The sequence below is a fragment of the Saimiri boliviensis genome, chromosome 5 (assembly GCF_048565385.1).
Source record: "Saimiri boliviensis isolate mSaiBol1 chromosome 5, mSaiBol1.pri, whole genome shotgun sequence".
NCBI lineage: Eukaryota > Metazoa > Chordata > Mammalia > Primates > Cebidae > Saimiri > Saimiri boliviensis.
In genome coordinates, this window is record NC_133453.1 from 33,023,403 (window position 1) to 33,045,693 (window position 22,291).

General features: G+C 37.1%; 2 protein-coding genes across 11 annotated transcripts in view; one reads left to right on the forward strand and one right to left on the reverse strand.

Annotated features, from left to right (window-relative positions):
* Window positions 1-22,291, forward strand: part of METTL21A (methyltransferase 21A, HSPA lysine) — a 57,108-nt gene that overhangs the window by 19,036 nt on the left and 15,781 nt on the right. For 3 of the 7 annotated variants that reach the window (XM_010336397.3, XM_003925606.4, XM_010336398.3), the window contains exon 4: window positions 714-3,889. The exons of 1 other annotated variant lie outside the window; for it this stretch is intronic. In XM_010336397.3, the coding sequence (XP_010334699.3) occupies window positions 714-1,111 (398 nt within the window). In that variant the 3' untranslated portion in view covers window positions 1,112-3,889. Of the gene's footprint in view, window positions 1-713; window positions 3,890-10,383; window positions 10,497-15,723; window positions 17,779-22,291 lie in introns of those variants that run through there. 3 more of the 7 variants (XM_074399158.1, XM_074399157.1, XM_039469832.2) reach the window with 3 other exon arrangements.
* CREB1 (cAMP responsive element binding protein 1) overlaps window positions 9,380-22,291 on the reverse strand; it is a 77,508-nt gene continuing 64,596 nt past the window's right edge. For 3 of the 4 annotated variants that reach the window (XM_010336396.3, XM_003925607.4, XM_074399156.1), the window contains one exon: window positions 9,380-15,924. In XM_010336396.3, coding sequence (XP_010334698.1) covers window positions 15,780-15,924 — 145 coding nt within the window. In that variant the 3' untranslated portion in view covers window positions 9,380-15,779. The remainder of the gene's footprint in view (window positions 15,925-22,291) is intronic. The other variant, XR_012517630.1, reaches the window with a different exon arrangement.

Sequence of the window (22,291 nt, forward strand, 5' to 3'; positions counted from 1 at the left end):
ATGCCACTACGCCTGGCTAATTTTGTATTTTTAATTGGACACATTGGCCAGGCTGGTCTTCCAACTCCTGACTTCAGGTGATCCACCCGCCTTGGCCTCCCAAAGTGCTGGGATTATAGACATGAGCCATCACGCCCAGCCAATTCTGCAATTTTTTTTTTTTTTTTTTTTTTTGAGATGGAGTTTTACTCTTGATGCCCAGCCTGGAGTGCAATGGTGTGATCTTGGCTCACTGCAACCTCTGCCTCCCAGGTTTGAGCGAGTCTTTTGCCTCAGCCTCCCGAGTAGCTGGGATTATAGGTATGTACCACCACGCCTGGCTAATTTTGTATTTTTAGTAGAGATGGAGTTTCTCCATATTGGTCTGGCTGGTCTCGAACTCCCGACCTCAGGTGATCTGCCTGCCTTGGCCTCCCAGAGTGCTGGGATTACAGGTGTGAGCCACCTCGTCTGGCCCCAGTTCTGCAATTTATAGGCACAATTTTAGCAAATAGCAAGTATGTCATAGAGGCAAATCAAGATTCATTTTTACCAGTAGTTAGTGCAAAAGGAACTATGAGTCATTGTTTTATTGCAGCTGTACGTGAAAGGCATGATTGATACTCTGCATATCAGATGCAATATTTAGAGACACTCTTACATTTAACTTGACCTCTCTACCTAACAGAGTTGTACTGATGTGCACATCACTTTTTCTCTGTCCCGCATTGTAGGTGCTCATGTGACTATCACAGATCGAAAAGTAGCATTAGAATTTCTTAAATCAAACGTTCAAGCCAACTTACCTCCTCATATCCAATCCAAAGCTGTTGTTAAGGAGCTGACTTGGGGACAGAATCTGGGGAGTTTTTCTCCTGGAGAATTTGACCTGATACTTGGAGCTGATATCATATATTTAGAAGAAACATTCACAGATCTTCTTCAAACACTGGAACATCTCTGTAGCAATCACTCCGTCATTCTTTTAGCATGCCGAATTCGCTATGAACGGGATAACAACTTCTTAGCAATGCTGGAGAGGCAATTTACTGTGAGAAAGGTTCATTACGATCCTGAAAAAGATGTACATATTTACAAAGCACAGAAGAGAAACCAGAAGGAGGACTTATAATTGGCTATAATTTATAAGAATATTGTCATTGAGTGGGTCACTTAAGGTCTTAGACTGCGAATCTAACCATATTTAATGAAGTGGCTTACTGCACAAAAAGTCTGACGCCAAGGTTCTCAGGCAACAAAGCACATGTGCGGTTTTAAAACAAAGCAGTGCCTCCTCCCATTGCGGTGATTTTTAGTCATGCTTTACTCACTGTGAAATCCAATTAACATTAAAGGATTAAGAGTGAGATTTTGGTTTATGCTGTTTCTGTATTCCATACTACTCTTAATAAACAGTTTCCACTGAGGATATGAAAGGCTGTTATAAAGATGTCTCTAAATGAGTAAGCTTTCTTTAGTAAGATTAAATCATACAAATTATTTTTAAAACCTTCTGATATATACAATGTTTAGCCGAGTTTTCTAATTTTCCAGATGTAAAATAAAAGGTTTAACATACATTCCTTGAACTGTTAGTGCTGTTGAAATGTTTTGCCCCATTTAGGTCCTAAAAACTTTTAGTTGGTTGAGTAGGATATGAGTTTTTGGGGTCTCATTTCATGCATTTTGCCTTAATTTCAGGTTTTTATATATAAATAAAGGAATTAAGTACAAATAAAAATTCAATTACTTTTTGAAAGCACCTGAAATCTTGGACTTGAAGAGGTTGTCTATTTCAAGTCAAAATCTCTAGTTTTCCTTTTCTGCCTTTCCTTGCTCAAATGTTGTTTCAATGTAATTCTTTCCTGAGCTTTCCCTGTTTCTTAATAATGTATAGGATGTCATTAAAAGTACTTTAAAATCTCGTTCCTCCATGAGAGGTAAGCTCCTTTTGTATTGTGCTTGTAGCTGCTCATTCAATGTTGGTATTGCCCCATAGACTGTAAGCTTCTTGAGGGCCAAGAATGCTTCTGCCTCTTCCATTGTTGCTTCCACCATATATTTCATAACCAAATAATGAAAAAGATATATTCCATTTAACGGGCATTGACTTTGGGTTAAATGATACATTGTTTTAGGATTATCTTTGGTATACTTTGACATCTCACATACACATGGACTTTCCTTTTCACAATGCAAAAATTTAAACAATAGCTTAAATTTAGACTGCAAGAATATTTTAATCTCCATATAGTATTTGGTAACTAGTAGATTTCTTTTATAAAAATCTTAAAAACAGGACCTTTTCTTCCGTTTGAACCTTTATCTTGGAGGTGAAAACGCCCAGTATGTTGTTTTCTACATATATTCAAATAGCAGTTTTACTTTAATAAAGATGGATCAAACGTTGTGAGCATTCTGTGATATACCAGTTCAACACAATTCTAATACACATGGAATGGAAATATCCATAGCTTACTGAATCCATAAAATGTCAGTACTGTACCATGAACATGGAAGATCGTTTAAAACAAAATAAAGCCTGGCAGCATCACCACCACCATAATGACAAGCCAGTCCCACTTAGGTGTGTTATTAGAAATGCATATATGAATTAGAGTTCAGTTTCTTTACGATCCCTAACTTTAAAGATGGGTATTAAAATGGATGGGGCAGGTTGGGATAGAGATGGGGAACTTCCACAATGTTCCTGGATATTCTACCAAATGAGGTGAGCTGTTCTTGGGTTATGTTTTCCGTTTTCATAAAACATTAAGAATTAGAAAAGGTTGAAGGTAGTTTTTTCCCTTGCCCTGCAAATTAGAAGCACAGGCAAGAAGAAAACAATCAGCAGAAATAGTTGGGTTGTCGAAGTAATTTTCTTGGCTTTGGTTTTAGAATGTTGTTGGCAGGACAGGTTCCTTGGGGAAGTAGACTTAGAGATTGAGATTATGGTGTGAAAGGTTTAAACGGGAATGCTTTTTCCAAGATGAATATTCTGATCTTGGAAAGCAGACAGACTGGTAAAGAGGAAGAAATTGGGCTAGGATGTAGCTGGGGAAAGTCCTCAGCTAAGGCTTTAGAGTTGAGATGGTCCTGCAGTTAGGCCATATTGAGGCAGGGTGATGGGCCTTTATGACGCTGTGTGGACTAGTGGATACAAGGGTCTAAGGCTGAAGACAATTTTAAGAGGGACTCAACTGGGAGCATCAGCCACCAACATTCCCAGAAGCTGGAGAAATGAGTGTTTCAGGTGTGGGGGTTGTGTGTGTGTGTGAGAGAGAGAGAGAGGGGAGAGAGAGAGAGAGAGAGCACATGCGTATCTGGGCAATACACCACAGTGTCCACTCCATTGTCAGTGAAGTTGGGCCATATTTTTTACTTATTTTATTCCATAAATGTACATTTTAAGTGTGCTTGTTTTGTCCTTAAGTTAAAGATAGAATCCAAACCTATATTACTAAGTCTTGATTCTCACTCACATTGCCCAATTTCTTTAAACAGTTATGCAGTTAAGAAATCCCATGGGTACCACTAACTTTTACCCCAATTAATATCAAATACTGCTGCCAAGATGCTATGTTAAAATATATGTATGACAGGCTGGGCGCGGTGGCTCAAGCCTGTAATCCCAGCACTTTGGGAGGCCGAGGCGGGTGGATCACGAGGTCGAGAGATCGAGACCATCCTGGTCAACATGGTGAAACCCCATCTCTACTAAAAATACAAAAAAAATTAGCTGGGCATGGTGGCCCGTGCCTGTAATCCCAGCTACTCAGGAGGCTGAGGCAGGAGAATTGCCTGAACCCAGGAGGTGGAGGTTGCGGTGAGCCGAGATCGCGCCATTGCACTCCAGCCTGGGTAACGAGCGAAACTCCATCTCAAAAAAAAAAAAAAAAAAAAAAATATATATATATATATATGTATGTATGACACCAGGTTCTTGGAACCCCACTATAAATGCTGTTTCCAAGTAGATTATCACTTAAGTGTAGCTTGCTTTAGTTCATAGTAGATGGCCTGGATACCATCTTCAAATAGCAGTTGATCAAAATGCTTTTATCTGTTAACTGAACACTAGATTGCAAACTCAGGGCAGAATAACAACATTATTTGGAATGTTTTAGAAAATACAATTATGCTCCTAAAAGGCAAGGATGATAGCTTATATTCTCTCTCTCTCTCTCTCCCTCTGTGTGTGTATATGCATACATATTTTTTTTAAAGATGGAGTTTTGCTCTTGTTGCCCAGGCTGGAGTGGAGTGCAGTGGTGTGATCTCGGCTCAGCAATCTCCACCACCTGGGTTCAAGTGGTCTTCCTGCCTCAGCCTCCTGAGTAGCTGGGATTACAGGCATCCGCTACCACGCCTGACTAATTTTTTGTAGAGATGGAGTTTTATCAGGTTGGCCAGGCTGGTCTCGAACTCTTGACCTGAGGTGATCCGCCTGCCTCGGCCTTACATTCTATATTTCAGTTGGTATCATGGTGCCCTGTTCATAAAGGGAGCTCACACTGACTAATGAAAAATACATACTCCTTTACAGATGAGTTACCATATACCTAATTTATGTGCTTCATTTCTCCCTGCCCAAGGTATGGGAGAAATAAATTCTCAGGGATATTAAAGTATCCAGACATACTCTGAATAAAAAAATTATCATAAATTAATGTAAAAGATTCACCTCCAATAATCAATACCATTTAATTGCTGTTTATGGGAAGCATTTACTGCCAATTCCTTAAAATTTAACACAAATAATTTTTTTTTTTTTTTGGAGACGGAGTTTCAATCTTGTTACCCAGGCTGGAGTGCAATGGCGTGATCTCGGCTCATCGCAACTTCCGCCTCCTGGGTCCAGGCAATTCTGCCTCAGCCTCCTGAGTGGCTGGGATTACAGGCACATGCCACCATGCCCAGTTAACACAAATAAAATTTTAAAGTACTTTAAAAAATCACAGTATAATGTACCCAGTACTGTTAAGTGGCCCTAGATACAGGGCTTCGCTTAATAGTTGGTAAAACAGACTTATAATTTGTGTTAGTGTTAGAGGAGCAGTCATAACCTCACTGCTCCCCAGAAACTCTACCTAGAGAAAAGCAGCTTTCTCAAGGTCTTTAACACGAATGTGGTCAGTAAGTGTAGTGAGTATCGAGAACCCTGCTCTGGGAAACTGGAGACTTGTGTTGTCTTAGCACTGACATGAACAGCATGACACCAGACAGTCCTTAGCTCTGTTTTACCTTAAAACTTAAGGATTTTTTTTTTTTTTTTTTGAGCTGGAGTCTTGCTCTGTTGCCTAGGCTCTGGAGTGCAATGGGGCGATCTCGGCTTACTGCAACCTCCACCTCTTGGGTTCAAATGATTCTCCTGCCTCAGCCTTGATGGGGTTTCACCAGGTTGGTCAGGCTGGTCTCAAACTCGACCTCAGGTGATCCAACTGCCTTGGCCTCCCAAAATGCTCGCCCAGCCCAACTTGAGGATTTAATTGTTAGCTCTTTCTGCTTTAAAATCATGTTACATCTTTACTTCTACAACCAGAGAAGGGCTAAAAATTTAATAATGCTAGACAAGATGGCATATTGAAAACTTGCTTCATTGCTGAGAACAGTTGTTTCTGAGGATGAGATTAGAAAGTGTTAACAGATGATAAAAGAAAAAGCCTGCCTACTTCACAACCTTATGTAAGTCTGTGCCACTTCTGACTTTTCTTCTGGAAAAAAAATGCAGACTGTAAAGTTTGACATAAAAATACTAATCAAGTTGAGAAAAATTGTTTAGCAGATACCTAATAATCATTAGGAAACAATCTCTAAATATGAAAAAAAAAACATAATTCAGAAACAACTTTTACTTCTCAGTATCCTGGAGATATAGTAAGGTGTGCAGACCTAGTTACCAACCTGCTTGTATCTCTAACAGTCAAAAGTTTCAAGCAACCAAAATGTCCCCAAAAGAGGGTACTGGTTAAACTGTATCTGTACAATGGCAGCAGTTTATTAACCACTGTTTGTAGCTACCTTTTGTGTAAAAAAGGGAGAGGGAGAACATACATTATATTTGTATCTATATGCACAGATTGTCACTAAAAACAACACAGAAAACTGATTTTTAACAGTTTGCCCTTTTGCATGAGTTTTGTTTTTACAAGTGTACATATTACATAAAGTAAGTTTGAAAATGAGGACATTATCAAGAAAGCAAAAACTTATAGGAGAAAATATAAGGGCCTAGTAGCCAGAATATATAAGGAACTCAGAATCAACAACAAAAATTCAGTGAGCAAAGGACTTGAACAGACATTTCTCCAAAGATATACAGGTGGCCAAACACAAGAAAAGATGCTCCCTATCAGTAATCAGGGAAATGCAAATGAAAACCTCAATGAGAGGCCACACCCACGAGGATGGCTGTAATTTTTTAAATAGCAAAGTAAGTGTTGGTGAAGGTGTGGGGAAACTGGAACCCTCGTGTATCAATGGTGGAAGGCAAAATGGTACAGCTGCTGAGGGAAAGTTGGACAGTCCTCAAAAAGTTAAATTTCAGTATGACCTAGCAACTACACTCTCAGGCTTATAACCCAAATAACTGAAAACAGGGACTCAAATACTTGTATAGGAATGTTCATAACAGCACTATGAACATTAGCCAAACTGTAGAAACAACTCAAGTGGATGAATGGATAAACTTGCGGTATACACTTACAAGGGAATATTATTACTTAGCTATAAAAAGGATTGAAGTACTGTGCCGGGCGCGGTGGCTCAAGCCTGTAATCCCAGCACTTTGGGAGGCCGAGGCGGGTGGATCACGAGGTCGAGAGATCGAGACCATCCTGGTCAACATGGTGAAACCCTGTCTCTACTAAATATACAAAAAATTAGCCGGGCATGGTGGCGCGTGCCTGTAATCCCAGCTACTCAGGAGGCTGAGGCAGGAGAATTGCCTGAACCCAGGAGGCGGAGGTTGCAGTGAGCGGAGATCGCGCCATTGCACTCCAGCCTGGGTAACAAGAGCGAAACTCCGTCTCAAAAAAAAAAAAAAAAAAAAAGAGGATTGAAATACTGATAACAAGCTACAATGGATGACCTCAACAAGACGTTAAGGAAGCTAGACCAAAAAAGTAATACACATATTGTATGATTCTCACATGAAACACCCAGAGGTAAATCCACAGAAACAGGAAGCCGATTGATGGTTGCCATGGGACACGGGGAAGATGATGTAGAGTAACTGCCTAATGAGTATGGGGCTTTATGTTGGAGTGATGAGAATGTTTTGGAACTAGATAGAAGTGGTGGTTGTTCAGCATTGTGGATGTACTACTACTTAACTGTTCACTTAAAAAGTTAATTTTGTTATGTGATTTGCATCTTAATTAGTTAAGGTAGTGCTTTTCTGGGTTTGCCCTAAACAATTTAATGGATGGATAGCGGCACCACTTATGAGATGCAAAAACTAGCTGAAGGAAGATTTGGGGGAAAAGTTAAGAGTTTTGTCTTGGGCCTGTGTTTTACAGTCTGAGTGTAAATGACATATGTACGTCTAGAATTCAGTGGAGAAGTGAGCACTAAAACTAAAAATGCATCAGAATTTTATTTTTGGATGCCCATCTCAAGGATGGTCTTGTCACTTCAGTGCCTGGTCAAATGACAGTGAAAAGAAGATGGGCAATCTTCCGGAGGGTCCAAGCATGTGAATGTGACAGGGTGACCTCAGATTCTGATTTGCTCAGAACAATCCTGGTTCATGCCTACTGCCCCCCCCCCCACCTTATAGTTAATGTCACTCTCAAAAGTGTCTCATTTTATGCAGTGAATTATGTAATCATCTTTGTAGAAATGACATTCATTATTCTAATACAGTGGTAGGCATAGCAGACTTGAACACATCTTGGCAGTAAAGAAAAAACGTAACAAATAATGTAGCTGCTTATTTTCAGATGTCTCAGAACTTATTTCAGAAGTTAATAGTAATTTTTATTCTTTTTTTTTTTTTTAAGAGATGGGGTTTCACCGTGTTGGCTAGGCTGGTCTTGAACTCCTGACCTCAGGTGATCCATCCACCTCGGCCTCCCAAAGTGCTAGGATTACAGGCGTGAGCCACCGAGGCCTGTAATTTATATTCTTATATCTTTTTATTTTTTTTTTTTTTATTGCATTTTAGGTTTTGGGGTACATGTGAAGAACATGTAAGATTGTTGCATAGGTACACACATGGCAGTGTGGTTTGCTGCCTTCCGTCCCCTCACCTGTATCTGTCATTTCTCCCCATGCTCTCTCTTCCCACCTCCCCACCCCCCCGTCCCTCTCCCATTTCCCCCCAACGGACCCCAGTGTGTAGTGCTCCCCTCCCTGTGTCCATGTGTTCTCATTGTTCAACACCTGCCTATGAGTGAGAATATACGGTGTTTGATTTTCTGCTCTTGTGTCAGTTTGCTGAGAATGATGGTTTCCAGGTTCATCCATGTCCCTACAAAGGATGTGAACTCATCGTTTTTGATGGCTGTGTAATATTACATGGTGTATATGTACCACATTTTCCCTATCCAGTCTATCATCGTTGGGCATTTGGGTTGGTTCCAGGTCTTTGCTCATCATCACTGGTCATCAGAGAAATGCAAATCAAAACCACATTGAGATACCATCTCACACCAGTTAGAATGGCGATCATTAAAAAATCTGGAAACAACAGATGCTGGAGAGGATGTGGAGAAATAGGAACACTTTTACACTGTTGGTGGGAATGTAAATTAATTCAACCATTGTGGAAGACAGTGTGACGATTCCTCAAGGACCTAAAAATAGAAATCCTATTTGACCCAGCAATCCCATTACTGGGTATATATCCAAAGGATTATAAATCATTCTACTACAAGGACACGTGCACACGAATGTTCATTGCAGCACTGTTTACAATAGCAAAGACCTGGAACCAACCCAAATATTCTTATATCTTAAGCAAAGATTAACCACATCCCCTCCCAATTCCTTCCAGTTTTTATGATCACATAGTTTTAGAATTGCAAGGGGACCTGAGAAGGTATATATATTCTTACTGTCCTTTCAGTGAACATGTGTGTTTTATGACATCAGAGACAGCTGGTCATATGATGTCTCCATTAGTCACCTGGACAGTAACATCTACAAATCCACAAACAGGCACTCGTTCAGTCTTACTGAAAAACAGGTCTTGTCCTGAAAATTAGGGATGCAGTAACTGAAGATATGTTCTTCTTGTCTGAATTACAGTTTTGTTGCCTTCAAACACAAGCTTGTGATATATTTTTTGCTTATTTAACAAAATAAATAAACCAAAGTCCAATAAAACACGGCTTGACACTACTAGGAAGAAACCCCAACAAAATAGAGATCCCATCCCCAAAAAAGAGACTTGCAGGGTTTTGAAAAGCATGTTTATGTGGCTGCACATAAATGTTTGTGTAAAAAGAGCATTATGACAGTTGATACCACAAAGATTACAGTAAGAAAAAGCACTTTATGACAATATTTCACAAATTCACAAGGATCACTTTAATATACAAAGCAACTGCTACCATTCTGAACACAAAGCAGCTATTATGTACATAGTGTTAATAAAATGCATTGTAACTCAGTACATTTTTTTCTTTACACATAAAGCACAAAAGATTCAGGTAAAAAAATTAAAACAGGGATGTTTCTAGAATGTAGGGAATTTTATTAGAAATGTATTTCCCTCTTTATAGTTATTTATTTAGTATTCAACTCCAATAGAAACATCAGAGTTAAAAATCAATACCCTGTTTTGTGCTGACAGTTTTGGGGGAAATACTCTTTACCCCAATCCTTAAGGAAAAACCAAAAAGCCAAACGCCTTTCTCTCTAGGAACTTCCCTGATTATTTTGTTTCCAAAAAGTTTTAAGTGATACTTCTGGGTTAGGAAAAAACTCCTTTTTCGGGGAGTAGGGGGGTTAACAACCGACAGGGGACAAATCAGTCAAGGACAATTTTACATGGGAAACTGCTAACTAGCACTCTTCTTTGCCACCCCTAATAAATCTATACTCAAAACAAAGTTGACAAATTATTTCCCACTTTTAATATAAATAATTTTATTACATACACAAATTGGAGTGGCACTTGGATAAAAATACATCTATAAAGCATTTACCAATTCAATTTAAAAAACATAAGAAAATAAAACCTCCCAAACACAATGATAGATCATTTCACTTGGCCAACAAACATAAGATCATTATTTGCAGGGATTTTCTTCCTTCCCTACCAATTTTTAAACTATCTCAGAATTGCTCTCACATCTCTGAGATGCTCCTCAGACAAAAGCTTGGAAATGCCATACCTCTATAGACAAGTACTGTTAGGTCAAATGTGAATATCCTACTCTTTGATCCTTTTCACAGACATTTCCAGAAGATTGTTCATTTTTTCCTTTTACTTGCTGGTGAGAATAATTAAAAATGTATCATGTCATACCCAACTGGGACCTGTACCCACCGTACCAGAATGCAGACAGGTCAGTATTTTCTTTCTGTGCTAAAACTGCCCGTTTATAATATCAGCTTGCATCACCGGCTTTGTTCTATTTTATTTATATATTTTTAAAGTTTTTCTTTTTTTAAAAAATAAATTTCAAGCTAAAACACCTGAAATATAATCCCTCCATTCAAACGTTATCTGGTCCCTCTTAAAGTCAGTCTGCCCCCTGAGGACACATACAAAGGCTTAAGCTACATTCACTAATCAGTAAGAACTTATCATAAGCAGATGAGACAGATGGAACTTCAGCACCCTGTTTATATGAAAATTTTCCATACTGACTCAGCTTCATGATATGTTCAGCCCCTCAAAGATTAATGCCTCTCCTAGCCATTGATTCTAGAAGGTCAAGGAAACCAGTTCCTAGTATATATAGTGACTGTGTAGTCAACTTTAAATAGAGTCAACATTATTACATTTAAAATATTCAAGATGTATGTAAGCCACCCAACAAAAAGTTCTAGTTGTGCTTTGTACAACTGAGTGAACAAATTTATCTCACAACTCTTCACCTACAGGCTTAATTTATGCACACATTCTCCTTCCTCATCTGAAATCAGTCAAATTTAGGCAGTCAAATTTAGGCATTTCCTTGATGTTGTTAACAAAGCCATTAAAAATGAAAATAATTTATGGTTATTACATGTGGTCTCTATGAAGACAATGGCTTTAAGGTATTTTACTATTCTAGACAATTTAATGGATATTTTGGCATACTCTATACAGTATTAATGTGATGAGGATAAAGTTTCATTAAAAATTGAAAATATTATTCACTTATTTTTCCTTCAATCTTTATCCAAGATGAAAAAGAATAAAACAAGGTTTGAGCCCATCTTTTAATTAACTGGGCTAGTCGTATCTAATTTCCTGATGTTTTTCTTTTACAGCTGTTTTTAAGGCTAGCTTTTAGGTGCTAAAATAGTTTAATCAATGAAAAACTTCCATTTAAAAAGTCACATGATTTGAAGACAGGAGAAGACTAAAAAGTTAAGAATTACTTGATGAGGGAATTTCTTAAGTTGCTAATACCCAAACTGGGTCATTTTGAAAAGTGCAAGTTACGCCAAACATTTACAAAGGACAGAATGTAAATATAATCCAAATAAATATACAACTTTTCTATCAGGTCCATGGGGGGAAAATATACCAACAGCTTTAAGGGCTACGAAGGCAATAAAGCCTCTCAAAAATAACTAAAAAGGTATATAACACTATTTCTAAAATCCACTTTAATTCAAGATCTTTACGATATATTAGCCCTATTTAATCCTGCAAAATGAAGCAGCTGTGATCTTCAAAATAAACAGAGACCAATTTATGCTAATAGCTGACTGTAGCTGATCCTAGAATTAAAAACTTTTTAAATATGAAGAGAAATCCAGATTGAAGTCACTTCAAGTAAGTAAAAGCATCCTGGTTTAAACAAACTTATTTCTTCCTAAGCCTTTGTATGATTCCACTTGTCACCCCAAAAGGTCAAAAAGATATTAGGGATTTGTCCTGAGAGACAGAGATAAACTGCAGCCAGATGACATCTGATGGGATGGGTGCCTGACTGGTATTGTGCTTTCAGAGACTAGCACTGCTGCTGACCTACTGTCAAAACACATTTTCTGACAAAATCCCTGCTCAAATGAAATGCCAAAATTCCTCCCCCAGGATGATTTTTGAAAAAAATCAGTGGTTCCTTTAAAAAGCTATCTTCAAAATGTTCTTACCACTGTTATAGCTGCCACAGACAAAGCATAAAAACCAAATACTTTTGGGGGAGAAGCTTTCAAGTGACTAGTAACATTTAAAAGTATCGAGCCAAAGAAAACTAATTAAAATAAAATACTTGGAAGAAAATTAGAAGATAAAATCAATCGTGAGTGCTGAAGTAATGCAGTCATAGAAACTACCAGAAGGGATGCAACAGAACACACAAAAATGTAAAATTTCATCTGACCTCAATATACTATAATACTCAGCATTCCTGACTTAAGAGCTCTCAGAGCTTTAGATTATATACTGTATGTATATATATATATATATATATATATGTACACATATATTATACAAATGCTACCCCCCCCAAGAATATCTAAACAAAGAGAGCACCTATGACAATATTATGGTTGCCAGTATGGTACTTGAGTTTGAAAAACAATGAACTTAAAATTGTATCTGATAGCAATTGTTTAATAATGAACACATTGGATCTAGCCCTTTCTAAGCCACTTTTCAGTTAAACACTATCAAAGCTTGAAAACTCATAAGAGTAATATATCAAAAATAAACCCCTCCCCACTTCATTTTTATTAGAGTTAATCTGTCCTATAGATAAAAGTGCCACATGGCCCTATATTTGCAAAGTGAGCAATACCAAACTTGCTATTTTCTAGGCAAATCAGTAGCATATGTACAAATTCCTATGATGACATTTTTATTCCCTTTTGGCCAATATGAAGAGAAAAACATTTATTACTGCTAATGTGGCCACATATGTTCTTGGCTACAAGATTTTTTAAAATTATGCCATTTTCTTAATAAAGATTCTCAAAATTTCATGCTTACAAACACCTCCCCACCATTCTTGCATTAAAAGAAGAAAAAACCTGCACAAAAGATGCTTGATTTTTTATCTTTATAAACTGAAATCTTCAAGTCTCGCCAAGCGTGTAAAACAGATGTAGCAATGGATTCAGTTCTCACCTCACCTTAATCACTCATAATTAAGTAACTTGACTTCAAACCAGTGCAATCATCCTCAAGGTATGAAAGACAAGGTCTTTATAACTTATAAATTCATCCAGCTCATATGAATGTGATTGCCTTCACTGATCAGGGACTAAGAGGACCACCAACTTCCCAGTAAGTAGAAAGCCTCAACTTTTGAAAAATAGCTTTAGAGAATACAAACTGCTAAACACCAGGCAATTTTTCATTTATGACACTTACAACATTCAAAATGTTCAATCAGACATTTTGACTCAATAAGAAATAATTCCAATTTGTGAACATAATTCTGACTTTGATTTCTGTTAAATCAGTTTTTAAAAATGACATCTATGCTGTTACACAAACAATTTTTATGCAATTTTTAGCTCAGCAGGACAAACATCAAACTTTATAGTTGTTTAAAAGCCTTCTTGAGAATTTGGTGAATTGTCCAAACATAAGACTACATCACTCAATTCTTAGAATGATGCTCCTTCATAAACTGTTCATCCTTGAAAAAAGACAATGCTTTGTTACAAACAAAAATACACCATTTACAAATGTTAATTAAAATTTTTCTTTTTAAAATGGATCCAGCAGTTAACACTTAAATCTTCATATTTTGTTGTTAAACAAGCTTAACTTTTTAAAATAACCCATTACTAAATATTAAACATTAGTTCTCTAAGTGTCTTGACTCTTTTTCAAAAGTAAGAATTTCCTTCCCAAATGAGAAGTTAAAAAATTTTTTTTTTATTTTTCAAGACTCTCACTCTTGTCACCCACGCAGGAGTGCAGTGGCGCTCTCTCTACTGACTGCAACCTCTGCCTCCTGGGTTCAAGCAATTCTCCTGCCTCAGCCTCCCAAGTAGCTGGGATTACAGGTGCCCGCCACCACACCCAGCTATTTTTCTTATTTTTAGTAGAGACGGGGTTTCACCATGTTGGCAAGGCTGGTCTTGAACTTCTGACCTCAGGAGATCTGCCCACCTCGGTCTCCCAAAGTGGTGGGATTGCAGGGGTGAGTCACTGTGCCCAGCCCCAAATGACAAATTATAATCTAACATTATGTCAGTATCCAATTTTAAAAATCCACCTTAGTCTGATTTTTCTTTTAAAGAGTGTTATATTTATCGAGCTTAGTGAATAAAATTAACAATAATTAAAAGTGGTATTGAAAACAATGTATGATATACACAAAAACAGACTTTTAATCAGGAATTAAAATGACAAAGGCTATACAGCATATTGGAAAGCTAAAGCAGAATTAATAACTCCTCTTTTTACAAGAGAACAAAAAAATGTTTTGTAAGAATAACAATCCAAATATTGCAGTACAGCAGTCATTCAAATGTCTGAAAATAACTTCCCTTGTGCACATCTAACACTGTACTTTTTATATCCTTACAACTTCTTTCATTTAAAAAATTCACTAGAGATTCTGTTAAATTACGTTAATATGGAAAAGATTTAAAGTCAGTATTTTTCTACAACATGTAACACTTCATAAACAAATATATATCACTTTGCTTTATTTGACATCTTGAAGGCTTTCTTGGTGGTGGTATAATGTAAGTGCAAAGGGCAACAGTAAATTAGAAATATCTTCTTATGTAAATGAGTGACAATATAAATATTTTTGAAGGTGAGGACAAAAACATTTATTTAAAAATCTTGTATAACTCAAGGGATTGGTTTACTGATCAGCATTTTAATAAGAATTTAGTACTAACTAAAATATGCTTTGTACTTTTATTTATTTTGATTTAATTTAAAATTCAAATACCATGATTTTTCATTCAGTTGGTTACTTCTTTTAATGTATTCAAAAATGTTGAACACATACAAAACTGAATTAAGAAGCAACAACTGCCCTATGGAAGAGCTGTATTAGTACAGAATGCTTTTAAGAACCAAGAACAAATTTTCAGTATTGAAGAAGAGAACATACCTAGAAAGCACTCCGAATTCATTTCTAATTCCTTCAATACCATACTAAAGTTCTTTTTTAGAGTGTATGTCTCTTAACAATTTTACATAATTCACAATGAGAATGTGAAAACATGTCAATTTGGCAATCAACAGTTCTTCATTGCACCTTACTTACTTTCTGCATGCGGCCCACACATTACTTCAGCTCAAGAGGCTGGGGTAAACTTCAGCTCAAGAGGCTGGGGTAATTCTGTCCCTAAGGCAATTAAGGAGCTCAGCGCAAGCCTTGAAATCATTTTTAGAAAGATTTTTCTTTTCCTCATTTCTCCCATCAATTTACAAGTAAACACATTATTACTTCTTGAGGAGGGTGGGGGTTGAAAAGCAGAAGTCTCTTCATGATTCCTGGCGCTGAAAATTTCTTGAGGGGCGAAGTGGAGGCAGGTGTTGAACATTCACAGTTTAATGCAAAAGCACAAATGAATGAAATTCTGTAGTTGCTTTCAGGCAGTTTTGCGCATAGAAAAAAAGAAATGTTTAGAAAATAAAATGTTTATTTTGTCTTTCAGGTTGTGGCCCAGCCAGTCCATTTTCCACCTTAACAGGTGAAAATTTAAATCCCAAATTAATCTGATTTGTGGCAGTAAAGGTCCTTAAGTGCTTTTAGCTCCTCAATCAATGTCTTGTTTTGATTTTCAAGCACTGCCACTCTGTTTTCTAAACATTTCACATATTCTTTCTTCTTTCTACGACACTCTCGAGCTGCTTCCCTACAAGCAAAAGAAGGGAAAAATTATGCACATCATTTCCACATATTTGTTTTGGATTACTTCTTTTTTCCTTGAAGAAATAGCTCATAGCAACAAACATTTTAGTATACATTAGGCTTTGGAAAAGATATATAGAATGACTTGGAAATTACCTTATATTAAATTTTAATCTGACCAGGCGTGGTGGCTCACGCCTGTAATCCCAGCACTTTCAGAGGCCGAGGAGGGAGGATCACCTGAGATCAGGAGTTTGAGACCAGCCTGGCCAACATGGTGAAACCCTGTCTCCACTAAAACACAAAAATTAGCTGGTTGTGGTGGTACACGCCTGTAGTCCCAGCTACTTAGAAGGCTGAGCCATGGGAATTGCTTGAACCCGGGAGGCAGAGGCTGCAGTGAGCTGAGATTGCGCCACTGCACTCCAGCCTGAGTGACAAGAGTGAGACTCATCTCAAAAAAACAAAACAATAGCCGGGTGCGGTAGCTCACGCCTGTAATCCCAGCACTTTGGGAGTCTCAGGCGGGCAGATCACGAGGTCAAGGTATCAAGACCATCCTGGCCAACACAGTGAAACCCTGTCTCTACTAAAAAATACAAAAATTAGCTGGGCGTGCTGGTGTGAACCTGTAGTCCCAGCTACTTGGGAGGCTGAGACAGGAGAATTGCTTGAACCCAGGAGGTGGAGGTTGCAGTAAGCCGAGATCGCGTCATTGCACTCCAGCCTGGCGCCTGGTGACAGAACAAGACTGTCTCAAAAACAACAAGAAAACAAAACAAAAATGAAAAACCCCAAACAACTTAACATAGGCTGATTTGGAAAAAAAAACTCCATTACGACCCGACCACTTAAAAATTACCTCTCTCACTGTTAAAATAGTCTGTGTAATTTTCCTGCAAAACTTGAAATTCTATCCATATCAATAAGAAAATGTTAAAGCTAAATTTCAATGTGTAACAATCCTTTAAATAGAAAATCTTACAGACTAATCATTTTAGGGCATTTAAAAACATCTAACACAATAGTCTCCTCAACAAATAGTGCTGGGAAACCTGGATATCCACCATGCAAAAGAATGAGGTTGGACCTCACCTTATACCATACACAAATATTAACTCAAAGTAGATCACAGACCTAAATGTAAGACTTAAAACTGTAAAAGTTCTAGAAGAAAGCACTTTCTGACATTGGGTTTGGTAGTGATATCTTAAATACACCACCAAAAGCAAAGGTTACAAAAGCAAAATAGACAAACAGGACTGTATCAAACCAAAAAACTGCTGCACATCAGAAGGCACAATAAATAGTGAAAACAACCTACAGAACGTGAGGAAATATTTGCAAATCATGTATCTGCTATATGGGGTTAAGATCTAAAATAGGCAAGATGTATGGCTCATGCCTATAATCCCCACACTTTGGCAGGCTGAGGAGGGAGGATCTCTTGAACCCATGTGTTCAAGATCAGCCTGGAAAATATAGTGACAGCCTGTCTCTACCAAAAATATTTTGAAATTTAGCCAGGTGTGGTGGCACATGCCTGTAGTCTCTCTCAGCTACTCAGGAAGCTGAGGCGGGAGGACTGCTTGAGCCCAGGAGGTCAAAGTTGCAGTAAGCCGTGATCCTGCTACCTGCATTCCAGCGTGGGTGACAAACCAAGACCCTGTCTCAATTAAAAATTAGTTGGGTAGTGTATGACTGTAGTCTCAGCTACTCAGGAAGCTGAGATTGAAGGCCGGGAGGTTGAGGCTGAAGTGAGCCATGATCATGCCATTACCCTACAGCCTGGGAGACGGCAAGATGCTGTCTCAAAAGAAAGGATAAAAAAAAAAAGAAAAAAGAAAAAGATCTAGAATATATAAAGAACTTTTGAACTCAACAACAAAATCGCCCAATTAAAAAAATGGGCATAGGGACTTGAACAGACATTTCTCCAGAGATATATAAATGGCCTATAAAAAGATACTCAACATCATTAATCATTATGGAAATGCAAATCAAAACCGTAGATATCACCTAATAATCATTAGATGGCGGCTACTATCAAAAACCACAACCACCAGAAAACGCCAGTTGTTGATGAGGATGTGAGGAAACTGGAACTCTTGTACACTGTTGGTGGGAATGTAAAATGGTGCAGCTACCATGGAAATGGAATGGAGGTTTCTCAAAAAATTAAAATCAAAATTTACCATATGATTCAGCAATCCCACTTTTTGCTACAATAAAAGAATTGAAAACAGGGTCTCAAAGAGGTATCTGTACACCTATGTTCACTGTAGCATTATTCACAATAGCCAAGAGGTGGAAGCAGCCCAAATGTCCATCAGCAGACGAGTGGATAAGCAAATTGTGGTATATATACATACAATGCAACATTAATATTATTCAGCCTTAGGAAGGCCCACTGCATGCTTAAACACAGATGAACCTTGAGGGCATGATGCTGACACAAGCTAGTCCCAAAAAGACAAATATTGTGTAATTTCTCTTAAGAGGCATCTAAAGTCAATCAAATTCATAGAAACAGGACTTGGATTGGTCACTGCCAGGGACTCGGGGAACGAGGAAATGCGGAGTTGTTATTAAATGGGTATAGAGTTTCAGTTTTGCAAGATAAACAAGTTCTGGAAATCTGCTGTACCACAATGTGAATATACTTAACACTACTGAACTGTATAATTTAAACCTGATTAAGATGGTAAATTTTTATTTTTACCATAATTAAAAGGATAAAAAAAGATATTACATAATAAAGAGGTCTATCGTCTAAAAAGACATAATTCTAAATGGAAAACGTAATTCTCAATGTGTCTATCCTCTAAGAAGACATAATTCTAAACAGAAAACTTAATTCTCATGTATGAGAGAAAAGCTAATAGAACTGGAAGGAGAAATAAACAAAGAGCTGAATATCTTAACACACTGTCCTATCAGTGATGATAGACTACGTAGACTCTCAGACATGACAGAATAAGTAGAGTGTAAAAAAATAATACAGTACACCTGAATGACATAATCAACTATACCTATTTGACATTGGTACGGTATTTGCTAATTTAACAGAGAGAGAAAAGACAGCAATGGTCAATATTAAGAATGAAGGAGGGGACATCCCTACTGACATCCCATACAGTAAAATTTAGGAGAATAAAAATAATATAAAGTACGTTCTTGGGTCATAAAACACCTGGGAAGATCCTCAATTATTTGGAAATTCAGTATTAAACATTTCTAAATCTGTAGGTCAAAAAGGAAGTCTCAAAGGAATTAAAAAATGTTTTAAACTGAATGCAAATAAAAATATGACAAACCAAAATTTGTAGGACACAGCTAAACCAATGCTAAAATGCAAATTTACAGCCTTAAATACTTAAGTGTAGAAAAAAAAGGTCCTAAATCAATTATTCCTGCTTGTTTTGTAAATAAAGTTTTACTGGAACACAGCCATGCTCATTTGTTTATGTATTGTCCATGGCTGTTTTGGTACTACAATGGCAGAGTTGAGAAGTTGTGACAGAAATCATTTGGTCTGCAAAGCCTAAAATAATTCCTATTCGGCCCTTTACAAAAGGTTTGCCAAACTCTCATCCAACTATCGTCTTAAGAAACTAGACATGTGCAGATGTTGTTTTAAACATGAGATAAGACAAAGGTACATTTTAATAGTAAAAAATTTACAGTTAATAAAAAAAGAAACTAGAAAAATATAATTAAAAACCAAAGCAAGCAGAAGAAAATAATAAAGATCAGAGTAGAAATCAATATAATCCTAAGGAGAAAACCAATGACACTAAGAATTTAACAATCAACAAAGTTGATAAGCCTTTAGTCAGACTAAAAAGGAGGGTGGGTGGTCGTGAATAGACACAGAGAGAAAAGACAACAATTGTCAATATTAGGAATGAAGGAGGGGACATCCCTAATGACATCTCATATAGTAAAATAATAATAAACTAACACTACAAATAACTCTATGGCCATGAATTTGATAACTGAAAAAATGGACCAGTTATCTATAGCTAAAACAATACTAAGAAGAACAAAGTTGGAGGACTCACACTATCAAATTCAAGACTTACTATAAAAGTATAGAACTCAAGGCAACATGGTATTGGCTAAAGGAAAGACAAAGGTTAATGGAAGTTAGATATCCCAGAAACAGACATACATGGTCAATTTATATGGTCAATTAATTTTTGTAAAGAAGAGCAAGGGCAATTCAATAGAGAAAGAATAGTCTTTTTAACAAATTTTCTGGAACAAATGGATATCTTGGCTGGGCTCGGTGGCTCACACCTGTAATCCCAGCACTTTGGGAGGCTGAGGCAGGCAAATCACAAGGTCAGGAGATGGAGACTACTATCCTGGCCAACATGGTGAAACTCCATCTCTACTAAAAATATAAAAATTAGCTGGGCAAGGTGGTGTGTGCTTGTAATCCCAGCTGTTTGGGAGGCTGAGGCAGGAGAATCACTTGAACCTGGAAGGTGGAGGTTGCACTGAAATCATGCCACTACACTCCAGCCTGGGTGACAAAGTGAGACTCCATCTCAAAAAAAAAAAAAAAAAAAAAAAAGATCTTGACATATCCTTACACCTTATACAAAGGTAAACTCAGGAGGGATTGATTCTAGACCTAAATATAAAACTCTAATATAAAACATAACACTTTTGGAGGAAAACAAGTCAGTGTCTTAAAACGAGTAAGTCTTGATTTAAGCAAAGAATTCTTTTTTGCCTTTTTAGTTGACATAAAATAATTGTACATATTTATGAAATACAATGATATTTTGATATGAGTATACAGTATGTAATGATCAAATTGTGGTAACTAGCATATCCATCACCTCAAACTTATCCTTTTCTTGGGTTATGAACATTCAAGATCCTCACTTCTAGCTTTTTGAAAACACAGAACAAGTTGTATTTAACCATATTCACCCTATGGTGCTACCGAACACCAGAACTCATTCTACCAACCTAGATATAAGTTTGTATCCCTTAACCAACCTCTCCTGATGCTATCTCACCTTCCCTTCCCAGGCTCTAACACCCACAATTTTACTCTCTACTTTCATGAGCTCAAAAAATGTTTAGCTCCCACATAAGTGAGAACATGTGGTATTTATTTATTTATCTTTTCCATGTTTGACTTATTTTGCATAACCCATAATGTCATCCATATGGCTACAAATGATGGACTTTCATTCTTTTTAGTGGCTTGATAGTATGCCACTGTGTAAATATACTGCATTTTTTTTATCCATTCTTATGTTGATGGATATTTAGGTTGATTCCCTATATTAGCTATTGTGAAGTGATGCAATAAACATAGTATAGGTATTCATTTGAATATACTGGTTTCTTTTCTTTTGAATAAATACCCAGTAGTAGAACTGCTGGATCATATGGTAGTTCTTACTTTTTTTGAGAAACCTCTGCACTATTTTCCATAATGACTACATTAATGTACATTCTCACCAATAGTGAGAAAATGCTAACATGAAGAGTTAGGAAGAGTTCACCTTTCCCTGAATCCTCATCAATGTTTGTTACTTTTTGATAATAGCCATTCTAATTAATGACACTTCATTGTGGTTTTAATCTGACAATCAGCAATGTTAAGGTTTTCTGATGTATTTCTTGACCATTTGTATGTCTTCTCTTTTGAGAAATGTCTATTCAGACCTTTTGCCCACTTTTTAATGGGATTGTTTTTGTTTTCCTGTTCCACTGAGTTCCTTGTATATCCTGGTTATCAGTCCCTTGTCAGATGAACAGTTTGCAGATATTCCTCACATTCTGCAGGTTGTCTCTTCATTCTATTGTTTCCTTTGCAGTTCAGAAGCTTTTTAATTCAATATTTCCACTTACCTATTTTTCTTTTTGTTGCTTGTGCTTTTGGAGTTTTAGCTGTGAAGTTTTTGCCTAGTCTAATGTCAGGAAGCATTTCCCCCATGTTTTTTTCTAGTAGTCTTTAGAGTTTGCGGTCTTATGTTTAAGTCTTTAATCCACTTGCAGTGGATTTTTGTGTATGGTGATAAATAGGATTTAGTTTCATTCTTCTGCACACAGATATCCAGGTTCCCCAATAGCACTGACTGAAGAGAGTGTCCTTTCCTCAGTGTATGTTCTTGGCACATTTGCTGTAAATAAGTAATTTATTCTGGGTTCTTTCTTCTGTTTCACTGGTCTATGTGTCTGTTTTTAAATCAATACTGTGTTTTGTTTACTACAGCTTTATAGTGTATTTTGAAGTTAGGTAGTGTGATGTGATGCCTCCCATGTTGTTCTTTTAGTTCAAGAATGCTTTCGCTATTTGGGCTCTTTTTGGTTCCCTAAGAATTTTAGGATTGTTTTTCTAT